Source organism: Notolepis coatsorum, assembly GCF_963971535.1.
Source record: "Notolepis coatsorum genome assembly, chromosome: 1".
Lineage (NCBI taxonomy): Eukaryota > Metazoa > Chordata > Actinopteri > Aulopiformes > Paralepididae > Notolepis > Notolepis coatsorum.
In genome coordinates, this window is record NC_140165.1 from 161,844,641 (window position 1) to 161,860,210 (window position 15,570).

The following is a 15,570-nucleotide window of genomic DNA, read 5'->3' on the forward strand; positions in this document are numbered from 1 at the left end:
ATACTTGTCAATCAAAACATACTTGTTCATACTTTGCTGTTCATACTCTTTGCACATAACTGCCCAATTGCACAGCCCTGCTAATGATCCCATCCCACTGTATTGTTATTTTGATTCTAAATAGTGTATATACTTGACCACAACCTGCCCTATTTTATCTTTTACTTATAATTGTACTATGTTGTGCTTATATTTAATTTATTAATTTATATCCCATTTTATTTTATTCAACCTCTTTATTTTACAGTTGTACAGCCCTGGCTTATTTTTTATTTCATAATTATATTATATTCTATGGTGCTTCTATCTTAACTTAGTTCATATTTCATTTTATTTTATTATCTGTCCATCCGTTAATGTCGCACCATAAACGACCAAAGAAAATTCCTTGTATGTGAAAACTACTTGGCAATAAAGACCTTTCTGATTCTGATTTTGATAAGTGCAAAAGAAGACAGACCAGACTGTATGTAAACAGTGCAATGGTCACATATAAAACCACAAGACAAAGTGCTAGTACTCCACGTCCTTGAGGTAGCAGTAGTCCACGTCCTTGAGGTAGCAGTAGTCCACGTCCTTGAGGTAGCAGTAGTCCACGTCCTTGAGGTAGCAGTAGTCCACGTCCTTGAGGTAGCAGTAGTCCACGTCCTTGAGGTAGCAGTAGTCCACGTCCTTGAGGTAGCAGTAGTCCAGAGAGAGAAGGGGGGAGGTGGCTAGAGGGTAGAATTCAGTTTCTTGGCCGCTTTCGCCAAATATGTACTGCACACTATTATATGTTTTCTCCTGCATGACATCAGATAGCGGCACGGTGGTGTAGTGGTTAACACTGTCGCCTCACAGCAAGAAGGTCCAGGGTTCGATTCCCGCTTGGGGACCAGGTTTCCATGATGCCAGGTACCCAGGTGGGGTATCTCCCAGGCCTTTCTGTGTGGAGTTTGCATGTTCTCCCCGTGCTCGCAAGGGTTTCCCCCCCGATAAGATAAACCCAATGGAAAAACATGCACAACAATAGATCGCTAACGCTGTGGCGTCCTTGACGAAGACGGACAGGAGCACTTGGATTGGTCCCCTGGCGCGGCTCACGTTGACGCCTGTCTGCTCCCGGCTGCCCTTGGGGGGGAAGGACGACGGGATGGGTTAATCACAGATACGAATTGCATGCATGCATCGCATGTGTGCCGATTGATGACCTCTGTTTGTTTTCGCTACAGCTGTTTAAGAAGCCTCACCCTCCCAAGCGGGTCCGCAGTAAGGCCAATGGAGAGCCAGCCAGCATGCCTCCCAGCTCCACCTCCGACAAGATCTTCTTCCACCATCTGGACAACCTGCGGCCCTCCCTGGCCCCTGTCAAAGGTACACACACACACACACACACACACACACACACAACACACTTCTTCTCTCTCCCTCTCCATTTCTATAAGCATATTATAGACCAATACAAAATAGTGGGTGTGTGATCCATGTTTGTTGGTACGTATGAATTCATAATTTTATTTCACTTCTCTCTGTCTGCGTCTTGTCTGTCTGTCTATCTATATCTATTATCCATATCTCTCTATCTCTCTCTATCCCCTACACCCTCTCTCTCTCTCTCTCTCTCTCTCCCCTACACCCTCTCTCTCTCTCCCCTACACCCTCTCTCCCCCCTCCTCCTTCCTCCCTACAGAGTTGAAGGAGCCAGTTGGTCAGGTTGTCTGTACAGATAAAGGTATCCTGGCTGTGGAACAGAACAAAGTGCTGGTGCCTCCGGCCTGGAGCAAGACCTTCGCCTGGGGCTATGCCGACCTCAGCTGCCGCCTGGCCAACTACGAGTCAGACAAGGTCAGTCAGTCAGTAGGGACGCTCACAACAACCTGCCTGGTCAACTACGAGTCAGACAAGGTCAGTCAGTAGGGACGCTCACAACAACCTGCCTGGTCAACTACGAGTCAGACAAGGTCAGTCAGTAGGGACGCTCACAACAACACACCTGGTCAACTACGAGTCAGTCAGTCAGTAGGGACGCTCACAACAACACACCTGGTCAACTACGAGTCAGTCAGTCAGTAGGGACGCTCACAACAACACACCTGGTCAACTACGAGTCAGTCAGTAGGGACGCTCACAACAACACACCTGGTCAACTACGAGTCAGTCAGTCAGTCAGTAGGGACGCTCACAACAACACACCTGGTCAACTACGAGTCAGTCAGTAGGGACGCTCACAACAACACACCTGGTCAACTATGAGTCAGTCAGTCAGTAGGGACGCTCACAACAACACACCTGGTCAACTACGAGTCAGACAGTCAGTAGGGACGCTCACAACAACACACCTGGTCAACTACGAGTCAGTCAGTCAGTAGGGACACTCACAACAACACACCTGGTCAACTACGAGTCAGACAGTCAGTAGGGACGCTCACAACAACACACCTGGTCAACTACGAGTCATACAAGGTCAGTAGGGACGCTCACAACAACACACCTGGTCAACTACGAGTCAGTCAGTCAGTAGGGACGCTCACAACAACACACCTGGTCAACTACGAGTCATACAAGGTCAGTAGGGACGCTCACAACAACACACCTGGTCAACTACGAGTCAGTCAGTCAGTAGGGACGCTCACAACAACACACCTGGTCAACTACGAGTCAGTCAGTCAGTAGGGACGCTCACAACAACACACCTGGTCAACTACGAGTCAGTCAGTCAGTAGGGACACTCACAACAACCTGCCTGTTCAACTACGAGTCAGTCAGTCAGTAGGGACGCTCACAACAACACACCTGGTCAACTATGAGTCAGTCAGTCAGTAGGGACACTCACAACAACACACCTGGTCAACTATGAGTCAGTCAGTCAGTAGGGACGCTCACAACAACCTGCCTGGTCAACTACGAGTCAGTCAGTCAGTAGGGACGCTCACAACAACACACCTGGTCAACTACGAGTCAGTCAGTCAGTAGGGACGCTCACAACAACCTGCCTGGTCAACTACGAGTCAGTCAGTCAGTAGGGACGCTCACAACAACACACCTGGTCAACTACGAGTCAGACAGTCAGTAGGGACGCTCACAACAACACACCTGGTCAACTACGAGTCATACAAGGTCAGTCAGTCAATCAGTCAGTCAGTAGGGACGCACAACAACCTGCCTGGTCAACTACGAGTCAGACGAGGTCAGTCAGTCAGTGGGGACGCTCACAACAACCCACCTGGTCGGATGAATGATTCTTGAGATATGCGAACATTGCGCAGTACAGACGGCACTATAGTGCCACTATCTGGCCAAATGGCACCAAATTTTACCCCACCTTCCCTGAGTCCTCAGCAATACACCCACCAAGCGTGAAGCCGGTTCTTGAGAAATGCGAAGGACAGACAGACACACAAACACACACAGATATAGATTCCTTCTTTTATAGTTAGACAATAGAATCTGATACAGGTTGACATGGTGGGGCATGTTGGAAAAGAAAGAAAAACATGAATTCCCTGCTTTTTTGTCTGATATGTAAAGTTAAGTACTGGTACATCGCTTGTTGGTAGCACACATTCACAAGGCTCACACACTCACACCCCTACACACACACACGCATACAGGCCAACATACTGCTACTGATTTCATGAATGAGACAGTTTAGTGGGGCAACATTGCCCCCTGGTGATCATCAAATGTAAGTCTACTCTTCTCCCAAACCTTCCACTGTTGCCCGTACTATAGTAGTTACAATGTCCTCGTCTTTCTCCTCTTCTCCCAAACCTTCCACTGTTACCCGTACTATAGACCACCGCAACACTTCCGGGATTCTGAAATCGGGGAGGAGATAGCGGGGGGAGCATATGAATGAATGTGGATCAGAGCCGTGATGTAAGTGGTTGCCGATACGGCTGTGGGGGTGCTGGAGACATGATCGAATAGACGTTTATGCGCCTCAATCTCCTGAACACGGCGTGACCCATTCCTAATCGATCAGAACTAAATCGGCAGAGAAAAAGCCCATTTTAAAGCACCTATTCTCCATGCAAATGCGCAGATTGCCCACGGAGTCTGGACGACGCGAGATGACGCACGAATGAATGTGGACTGTTCCATCAGAGGGCGGAGCTTCGGTGGCCAGTGTCCTTTCAGCCGAACAGGATAATGAAAAAATGATCCCACTAAATGGCCAGACGTGTCTTATGGCGACGTCTACAATTACCTCATTGAGTCTCCAGGTAGACTAATGTTTATATTTAAGTGCAGCGGTCTGTAGCCACTCACATTACCACCGAAGCTCCGCCCTCTGATGGAACAGTCCACATTCATTTGTGTGTCATCTCGCGTCGTCCAGACTCCATGGGCACTCTGCGCATGTGCATGCGGAATAGGTGCTTTAAAATGGGCTTTTTCTCTGCCGATAGAGTTCTGATCGATTAGGAATGGGTCACGCCGTGTTCAGGAGATTGAGGCGCATAAACGTCTATTCGATCATGTCTCCAGCACCCCCACAGCCGTATCGGCAACCACTTACATCACGGCTCTCGTCCACATTCATTCATATGCTCCCCCGCTCTCTCCTCCCCGATTTCAATGTAACGCGGAAGTGTAGTGGTCTATAGTAGTTACAATGTCCTCGTCTTTCTCCTCTTCTCCCTTGTGGGTATCCTATTCACTTAAGTTCACACCATTTTCTTTTTACAATGATGTCTAATTGTATTTTTTTTATACAATAATGCACCACAATAACGTATAATTTAACACACGTTTTTTATTATAATTTTTCTTTTTAACAACACAACTAACGTAGTATATTATATCTCCATTTGTACACATACATTCAACCTGCAAATTAAAGTGTTTCTAAAAATAGAGTAAGAGTAACTAAGAGTTGAAACTTCTTTATTGTTAAATATACGGGTAGTTAAAAAATAATGTTATAGTTTACTTTTAACACATTGAGTGCCACGCCCCTTCCGGGAAGTGACCCCTTCCTTGCCGTCCATTAACCCCATGTAAACGTAGTTGTAGTTTGTAGAGCTAAACCTATATTTTATAGTATAGCTATGGGTCTAATAACGCCGTCGAGTCTCAGGGACTTGCTTCTGGTCAACGTGCAAAAAACAGATTATTTTTTCATCCGTACATTTCCGTTTTAAATATGAATATAGTTTGGGTGCTTCTGAGTCATTCCACGGAAAAGACGCGAAAACTGCGTTTTTGTGTAATTCAATAAACACGTTGTAATTTTTCGCCTGATTATCGGATCTTCCTGAAATCAACGCTAGATCATAATTATTATCCTTCCTTGAGCAAGCATGCCGGTCTAAAATAAATATCAGATCAACGCAAGCTTTCATATATAATGTCCTTAGCTGGTCTCTGATGTAATGCAAAAAAAAGAATCCAAATATCTGATCGCCATTCCAGTTATCCACAGCGATCCTGTCTCCGACGTTGTTGGGCATTGCACAATGAACGGGCAGGCCGGGTCAGTTGTCCAAACCATCCTTACAAGCGTGTGTTTTGCCGGAGTGTTTAGGACCCGCCCCCATGCCGCAGCTCTGTAGAGAAAAGAAACGAACCCGTTTCTAACTGGGTGCAATAATGGCTGAAGGCGTTAGAGGGCAGTATAAGACCGTCTGCCAGCTCAGACACATTCAGTACAGCATGCACAAGGTGCCCCGCTGAATTATGAATGGCAATAGCGAATAAAAGAAATACCGTGAGAAAAACGTAGATCTACGTTTCCGGCACTCAGCGATCGGGCGACAGAAACGTAGTTCTACGTTTTTGGCAACCAAAATGTTAAGTAGCACCCACGTTTCCATTTGGCACAACAGACATATATGGTTCGCAGAGTTGAACAAAGTCTTTCTGCTTTGTAAGTCAGTCTTTCCAGGCTGATACAGTCTGAAAGTTCCTTTATCCACATTCTCAGTGTCGGAGCATCCATAGTGCAATAGCCCTCTTGGCCTGGAGGAGCCCAAAGTCCAGAAGCCTAGTCCGTCTCTGAGTTTGTACAAAGTCCTCCGGGTATATTCCAAGTATACAAAGTTTGGCACTTAAAGGCACTTTGACGTCAAACATTTCTGACAAATATTTTAAGACCTTCTTCCAAAAGTTTTGTATCTCTGGGCAACAGACAGTGAAACAAAGTACCCTTCTGTTCCCAACATTTAGAACAAAGATCTGAAATACTGGCAGACATACGATGGAGTTTGACGGGAGTTATGAACATTCTCATTAACCACTTATATTGGAGCAATTTAAACCTTGTGTTGATTGTTTGCTTTTGTGCCTTTAACAGGGTCAGTGCCAGAGGTTGCTATGGGCGTTGGGCCGCTGTGTGTCAGCGCTCTGTTCAATGGGGATAAATTCCGGTGTTTGCAGTGCTAAACCTGTATTAAATATTATAGCTATGGATCTAATAACAACGCCGATTGTTAGTGAGTTTCTTCCGGTCAACATGCAAAAAACTGATAATTTTTTCATCCATACATTTCCGTTTTATACCGTAGTGAATATGAGTATAGTTTTAGAGTGATCCTGTGTAATCCCAGGAAACTCCGCCAAATAGCGCTTTACTGCATTTCATTATAAATCGTGCCATTTCTCACCTGATTATTGAATCAATCTGAAATCAACGCTAGATTATCGGTATTATGTTTCATCATGCATGCACGAAAGGGTGGGGGGGGGGGTCTTTTTTCTATGCTTCAATCGCCACCAACGGTGTACATTACAGACACACACTGCGATCGTGGGGAAAATATTATTGGATCAACGCAAGATTGATAACATAGTCCTTACCTTGTCTATGATGTACTGCAAAAAGAATAATCAAATGATCTGATCGCCATTCCAAATACTGATCGCGATCGTGTGTCCAACGTTATCCAGCATTGCACATGAACGGGTGGGCGGGGACCCTCGTCGATGCCATCCCTATAAGCGCTTGTTTTGCCGGATGAATGAATGAATGAATGAAAACTTTATTTAACAGATTGCAGAATGGGTACAATACAGTACGGCTCAATACATACAATTGTTAAGGGGATGCAGACCTGAGAAAGACGTTTGTCTTGTTTCCATCAGGGTCCCCCATTTTCAATTCATATAGACATATATGACATACATGACATACAGATAGTCAGTACTGCTACATCTATACATTTATGACATACCAGATTTGCAAATACAGTACTGTTTGTGATACAGAAGGAGTCAAGAAAAGGGAGTATATACATTTGACGTAGAAACTGTACATTGGAGGTTGGGTGGGGGGGGTTGGGTACATTGGGATATTGACAACCATACTGGGTAATTTACATTGGAGGTGGTTGGGGGGGGGGGGGGGGCGGGGGGCATACTGTATAAACAAGTAACACTGTACATTGAGGGGGGGGGGGGAGGAGACACTGTACAAACAAACACAATTGTACATTGAACTATTGACAAAACCATACTAGGTAAATGACTGTACATTGGAGGGGGTTGGAATGATTGGGTTAGGATATTTACAGGGGCCAGTGTTGAATTGCAGTCTCCCGTAGGTGTCCCTTGAGAGAGGTTTTGAAAGTGGGTAGTGATCCACATTCCTTTACAGCTTTGGGTAGGGCGTTCCACATTGATGTGGCATAATTGCGAAACGTGTTTAGTCCCTTATTTGAGCCGAATCTGGGTTTGACATGATTTGTGGAGCTCCCTCTGGTGTTGTGATCGTGGTATTCACTGACCTTTGGGAAGTATTTTGACATGTACATGGGTACCTTGGTCGTGTAGTGTATCTTGTAGACCAGGCCCATTGCAAGTTGTTGTACTCTGTCGTCTACTCTAAGCCATCCTAGGTTGTCGAAGTGGGCAGGGGTGAGGTGGGTTCTAGGTGTAAGGTCAAGCAGTAGTCTGACCAGTTTGTTTTGAGATGTTTGTAAGAGTGTTTAGACCCCGCCCCCACGCCGCAGCTCGGCCGAGAAAACAAATCACATCGTTTCAAATGGAGTGCAATAGCGGCCGCAAGGCATTAGGTGGCGGTATTGGCCGTTTGCGATCTCTGAGCCATTCCCAATGATAACATAAGGCTGGATGGATGAATTATGAATGGATATAGCGAATAAAATAAATAACGATTAAAACCCGACTTTTCTCGGGTTCGGCGCTCAAGCGATGGCGAGTTAACCCGACTTATCTCGGGTCTGGCGTCCATTGTGTTAAACATGCATTATTCCAATCCTCTTTAATATCTTCTTGCATATACAGTATGTTTTCCAGGCTTCCAATTTATCTAGTGATGATTCCTTACTATACGTAACTAATATGTTAATACCTGTATGTAGATACATGCCCTTTCTCTTCCAAATTTCGGACAAAATCTTTTTCCACTTTCGATAGAGGTGGTGTACGCATTTTCTGTTCATATTTTGATGACATGTAACTTTTTAACTGTAAATATTTGAATAGGTGGTTTCTTAGGGATTTGCTACATCTGACATAATTGAAGAAAGCAAATCTCTGTCTTCATATACTGTAGATCCCTCACTTTTTTAACGCCTCCTCTATTCCATTCTCTAAATCCCCAATATTTTCTGCCCGGGACAAACTGTTCATTACCCCATATAGGTGTGAATTGAGACAACACAGGTACATGTTTATGTGCCGCATACCAAATTAATATTGTATTTTTAAGAAAAGGATTTTTTGTACATTTCTTCAATGTTCTAATGTCTGAAGAGTATAAGTATAAAGCTAATGGTAGATCTGGAACTGACACACCCAGGCTGGAGGTGTTACTGTACTAAAGTAGTGCGATGCTGCGGTCAGCTGGGCGGCCATGTAATACTTTCTGAGGTTAGGAAGTTGAAGTCCCCCTCTCTTACGGTAGATATAACAACTTTAGGCGAAGCCTGGCTTTCTTAACATTCCATATGAACCTGTCGAGTTTGTCATAAAACATGTTCGATAGTGGCAATGGGAGCGTTTGCAAGTAATATAAGAACATGGGTAAAATGGTCGTTTTTTATAAAACAGTGTAGACTAATAGTTCAGCAGTGTAAGAACTGGGAAAACGTTTGTCCTATTAACCTGCCCTAAATAACCAATCCCCTCTCGGCCCCGCCCCCCTTCTGACCGAGTGTCCCTGTGACGTTTGCAGGCGGTGGTGGTGTACGAGTGTCTGTCGGAGTGGGGCCAGATCCTGTGTGCCATCTGTCCCGACCCCAAGCTGGTCATCACCGGGGGCACCAGCACTGCCATCTGTGTGTGGGAGACGGGTTCGTCCAAGGAGAGGGCCAAGACGCTCACTCTCAAACAGGTACAACTCACTCATGAACCAAGGAGCGGGCCAAGACGCTCACTCTCAAACAGGTACAACTCACTCAGGAACCAAGGAGAGGGCCAAGACGCTCACTCTCAAACAGGTACAACTCACTCATGAACCAAGGAGAGGGCCAAGACGCTCACTCTCAAACAGGTACAACTCACTCATGAACCAAGGAGAGGGCCAAGACGCTCACTCTCAAACAGGTACAACTCACTCACGAACCAAGGAGAGGGCCAAGACGCTCACTCTCAAACAGGTACAACTCACTCATGAACCAAGGAGAGGGCCAAGACGCTCACCCTCAAACAGGTACAACTCACTCATGAACCAAGGAGAGGGCCAAGACGCTCACCCTCAAACAGGTACAACTCACTCATGAACCAAGGAGAGGGCCAAGACGCTCACCCTCAAACAGGTACAACTCACTCATGAACCAAGGAGAGGGCCAAGACGCTCACTCTCAAACAGGTACAACTCACTCATGAACCAAGGAGAGGGCCAAGACGCTCACCCTCAAACAGGTACAACTCACTCATGAACCAAGGAGAGGGCCAAGACGCTCACCCTCAAACAGGTACAACTCACTCATGAACCACTTTCGTATGCTCTACACATTTCTGTACACGGGTACTGTATATCTCTTGGATATCTATTATATATCTATACGATAATGTTAAACACATGTACACACGCTCGCACATTACTCATTAATTTACTAGCACCATATTTTTTGATAATCCACTTAATCTGTTTACATATACCAGGGTAGACTAAGACTCAGTATGCAGTATTGAACATTGTACAGAGTAGGCTTAGTTAGTTATGTATATTTGCACATGGGGTTGACTTTATAATTGAATCTGTATATGATGACCAGGGGGGGCTGTACATACACGCATTCTGTTATATACTTATAACATATGTCTCACCTGTCATTGTGTTATTATTATTGATAGAGTAACACATATGTCTCACTTGTCATTGTGTTGTTATTATTATTGATAGAGTAACATATGTCTCACCTGGGGCGACAGTGGCTTGGGAAGTAGATCAGTTGTCTGGCAATCCAGAGGTTCCTGGTTCGATTCCCACTCCTCCCGGGCAGCGTGTCGATGTGTCCTTGAGCAATACACTTAACCCCTAATTGCTCCCGATGAGCAGGTTGGCACCTTGCATGGTTGCCTCCGCCGTCGGTGTGTGAATGTGTGAGTGAATGGGTAAAAATGGGAGTAACAAATTGTAAAGCGCTTTGGATAAAAGCGCTATATAAAAAAGCAGCCATTTACCTGTCATTGTGTTATTATTATTGATATAGTAACATGTCTCACCTGTCATTGTGTTATTATTATTGATAGAGTAACATATGTCTCACCTGTCATTGTGTTATTATTATTGATAGTAACATATGTCTCACCTGTCAATGTGTTATTATTATCGATTGAGTAACATATGTCTCTCCTGTCATTGTGTTATTATTATTCATATTTGATCTTGTTCTTTTTTTATGTTTTATGTTATGTTTTATTCTCATATAGTTCTATTGTCACTTCTATTACCATGTCTGTACCTCCACTTCTCTGTGCTGCTGCTATGACCCCTGAATATCAGTATAGTAATATTATTGCATTAGATTATTCTAGTTTATTTTATTTGCCGTTGTAGAATTTCTTTTAACTATTGCCTTGTAGTGTGATTTATTATAGCAGATATTCTGGAATCTTTACTACAGCTTTCATTCACATGAGCCCTAAACAGGAGAGATCAGATTAGTACAGGAAAAAGGCTGTATGAAAGGCTGTGTGAAAGCGGTTGTAGATAGCATTATCGCCATAATTGTTAGCACTATTATCTAATGTAAATTATGGTTTTAAAAATAGCAGTTTTGTTTTGGATAACATGTATTGTGCTATATACATTATACTTCATAGTTGTCCTGTCTGACTTGTATGATAACATGATATTGTGCTATATATATATACTTCATATACTTCATAGTTTTCCTGTCTGACTTGCATGGTGTTATCATCAGCGTAGCAAGTGACCTTCCTTGTGTTTTGTGTCTCGTCGCAGGCGTTACTGGGCCATACGGATGCGGTGACATGTCTCACGGCATCCTCAGCCTACCACATCATAGTCAGCGGCTCGCGGGACCGGACCTGCATTGTCTGGGACCTGAACAAGCTGTCCTTCGTTACCCAGCTCAGGGGACATCGAGCGCCCGTGTCTGCTCTGTGCATCAATGAACTCACGGTAGGTTTGGAGGGACGACAGACACACTCTCTCCTCTCCACTCTGAATGGCGGCAAACTTGCATGTATTACACATGCACACAAAAGATACAAAAGCATGTATGACCCTGAAGGAGGACCATGTCTGTCCATTTGGGTCTATGTTTCTTATTGAAGGTTCTCTGTTTTTCAGTTTTTTAGTCTAAGTCCTTCACATACTTGTATTTATGTGTACATAAATAAATCATTCAAATCCATGTGTGCACACTCTTGCAGGGAGACATCGTGTCCAGCGCCGGGACTTACATCCACGTATGGAGCATCAACGGCAGCCCCATCGCCAGCGCCAACACCTTTACGGGCCGCAGCCAGCAGATCCTGTGCTGCTGCGTGTCGGAGATGAACGAATGGGACACTCAGAACGTCATCGTCACCGGACACTCCGACGGCGTCGTCAGGGTAACTCGCCCGTCGCTTTGATCATACACACACCATTGATAATCACGGTGAAATCGACATATCGTGCTTCTTCTTACTTGGTCAAAATGAGATAATAGTAGATTTGTGTACATTGGAATATTTTCAATCGAACGCCTCATTTTCAAAATGGAATTTGATTTGTACATAATATGCAAAAAGTTGTTTAAAGGTGCTATAGATAACATTCAGCCACTAGATGTCACACTAGAGCACCAGCATGTCATTTATCCAATCAGGTGCCTTCCGTGTGGGGAAGTGTTACTCTATAGATTTGATCTATAGCACCTTTAACACATTGGATGCCACGGACGCTTTTTGTCGTTAGTTCATGCCGACCTTTGAGTGCCCCCGACGCTATATAGCGTTTGTTTGCCGTTTTTTTTTATTGGCGATTTGAATTCATATTTCATCAATCGAGCCTCGGGTTAGTGCTGCAGAGTCTCTCTGAGCTCAATTGGGAAGATACCGCCCCCTATCGTCTCTCCCTGTGTAACTGCACCCCATTACTTTAGACTGATGCAGGGGGAGTGGTCAGTTTGCTCATTTAACTTTTCCCTCAAGCCAACTGAAGAGACCAAGTGATCGCCGGCCATCAGAACAGCGTGGATTATGTATTTACAGTACCAACGCTGTAATCAATAAGCGTGATCGATATTTGGAATGGCGATCAGGAATTGGAATAATCTCTTTGGATAACATCTGATCTCAGGTAAGGAATTTATTTTACCAGTCTTAGGATAATCAGAGCTGTTTTCACAGAGATATAAGCGTTTGCCCCATGCGTGTGTGTGTGTGTGGTTGTGATCGCTGATGAGGAAATGAGAGAATCGATTTTTCAGCCCGCCTCTATAGCGTGCATAAGTACACATACTATCGATAATCTAGCGTTTATTTGAAAACGATTCATAAATAGGCTGAAAAATTACAACTTTTTGTGTATGCTAGAATATTCCAGTAAATGCCGTTTATCACGGAATCTATATATTTTCTTTGAAAACGAGGGGCTTTTCAAAATGCTATAAAACGAAAATGAACCGATAAAAAAACAATCCGTTTTGACAATGTTGACTGCAAACAAGTCATTGATAAACGACAGGCGGATTAGACACATAGCCATAATTTAGTAGAGAGATTATGCGTTCACAACGCTATCATTGAAGTGGGTGCTGGCATTCAACAGGGTTTCCAATGTTAAATGGCTGGCACTCAAACTGTTAATATTGGGGCTGTTTGATCAGACGGGTCTCCCTGTGGTGTGGAATGCTGACATAGGGTGTGTTGAATTTCTTTGAATTTGCATCCAAGCACTGCTGAGATAACCTGGCAAGGAGAGGTGCAGCCTGTGGTCAAGAGATTGTATTCCTTCTGCTTCACTAACGTTACTTGTAAATAATGCTCTCATTGTGATAGAACAGCATGTTCTACAATTCGAATTGTATTGTACTGTCAGTGTCTCTTATAATTTTGACCGCCAATTGTAATGTTGTACGTGGATGTTTGTTTGTAAATCAAGAAACAAAAAAATAAAAAGAACAGCATGTTCTGTAAAAGAGCATATTCTGTATAACAGGATCACAGGAAGAATATCATAACTTGGGTTTAGGCTAAATACTAGTGGTGGGACTTGATTAAAAAATATAATCGAATTAATTCAAGACTTATCAATGAATATACATTATACAAAATCTTGTTTATTAGCTACTACACAGACCAACAGATCAATGCCATTTTTAAAGGGGAACTATCTTATAAATGGCCTTTTACAGGGGTGTGCATTGTTTTCTAGCAATGTGGGGTTGTACCAACACTGTCTAGGTCTCAAATAATTTTTTTTGCGCATTCCTCCAGTTCAGATGAGACAAAATCCTCCCCCACTGAACCAAGCCATTCTGATTTGACTCGCTCGCTGACGTGAATAGGCACTGATCTGCCACCGCCCGCCCACAATCAACTGTGATACGTTTATATGAGCAGCGAGTGCAAATAATGCGGAAGCGGTTATTTAGCAGAGACCTTCAGCTGTTCTCACACACACACACACACATCGTGAATCAACCAGAGAACTATATAAAACGGGTGGGAAGGTAATGGGACTGGGAGGAGGCTCTCTCTTGCTCTCTCTGTCTCTCTCTCTCGGAACGATCTCTCCTCTCTCTCTCTCGGAACGATCTCTCTATCTCTCTCTCTCCCTCTCTCTATCTGTCTCTCCCTCTATCTCTCTCTCGTTCCCCCGCTCTCTCATATCAGCACGCGCGTCAACCTGTTGCAAAATATCATAGCGCACACTCCTACGCGTATTCCGATCCGTGCAATAATATTCACGGGGTATATATTGTCATTTGAAACAAGTTACCAATGCATTGTCCCGTGGGATTATGCCCCCCCCCCCCCCCCCCCCCATGGCGAAATTAACGAGTCTCTCTCTCTCCCCCAAAAGGTATCTGCCAGTGCATTGCAGTGCAGACTGTGGGTGACTGTCACTCAAAGCACATTGCGAGTATGGGCCGAGCCCAGATAAAAACAGCTTGGAATCTTGAAGGGCAGAAAATGCTGCTCTAAAATACTTGAATAGAAATACAAAACAATGAATTTGATTGAAAAAAAACTTACAGATGTGTTCCATAGACTCACAGGAATTGTGTAAAATTGCCCAAATAGTGAAAGAAATAGTAAGATAGTTCCCCTTTAACAAAGTGCAGCACTTTTAGGAATAATATATATAGTGCAAAGGACCTTTTGTAAACTCAAGCACTTCCACAAATCGCACACAACATGTCAGGATTGGCAAGCACACACATCCCCCACCCTGCCCACTAGCACCGGGGCCCCTCAGGGGTGTGTGCTCAGCCCACTTCTCTACACACTTTTCACCCACGACTGTTGTTCCTCCTCTCCATCTAACCTCATAGTCAAATTTGCAGACGACACAACAGTACTTGGCCTCATCAGAGGGAATGATGAGACCTCATACAGGAGGGAGGTTGAGCGACTAGTGGAGTGGTGCGATGGTCATAACCTTGCTCTCAACCCCACGAAGACCAAGGAGATGATCGTTGATTTCCGCAGGACTGGTGACCTCAGCCACTTGGAAATGAGGAGGTGGAGAGGGTTTCAAAATGTTTGTTTCTGGGCGTGACGATGTCTGATGACCTGTCCTGGCGGATCAACATTACCTCTGCTGTGGGGAAAGCACAGCAGCGCCTCTTCTATCTGAGGAAGCTTAAATGGGCTAAACTCCCACAGGGACTGATGGCCAACTTCTACCACTGCGCAGTAGAGAGTGTACTCGCGTACGGACTACTGGTGTGGTTTTCCAGCTGCACCAGGGCAGAGAAGGAGGCCCTCCACAGAGTGGTCAAGGCTGCAAGGAGGATCACTGGAGCTAGCCTCCCAGATATCTCCACAGTCTTCACCTCCCAGCACACCATCTTTTTCAACTGCTGCCCTCTGGTCGAAGGTATAGATCCACCCAGTCCGGAACTAGCAGACTGACCAACAGCCTCTATCCACGGGCTGTCAGGCTGCTCAACGATCAACATCAACATCAACTTGCCCCCCCGCACCCCGTCCCCCATC

General features: G+C 44.7%; 1 protein-coding gene across 1 annotated transcript in view; it reads left to right on the forward strand.

Annotated features, from left to right (window-relative positions):
* The window catches only part of wdfy3 (WD repeat and FYVE domain containing 3), a 415,649-nt gene that overhangs the window by 379,348 nt on the left and 20,731 nt on the right, over positions 1 to 15,570 (forward strand). The window contains exons 58-62 of the mRNA XM_084308124.1: positions 1,212 to 1,353; positions 1,670 to 1,824; positions 9,119 to 9,277; positions 11,357 to 11,536; positions 11,791 to 11,973. Coding sequence (XP_084164250.1) covers positions 1,212 to 1,353; positions 1,670 to 1,824; positions 9,119 to 9,277; positions 11,357 to 11,536; positions 11,791 to 11,973 — 819 coding nt within the window. The remainder of the gene's footprint in view (positions 1 to 1,211; positions 1,354 to 1,669; positions 1,825 to 9,118; positions 9,278 to 11,356; positions 11,537 to 11,790; positions 11,974 to 15,570) is intronic.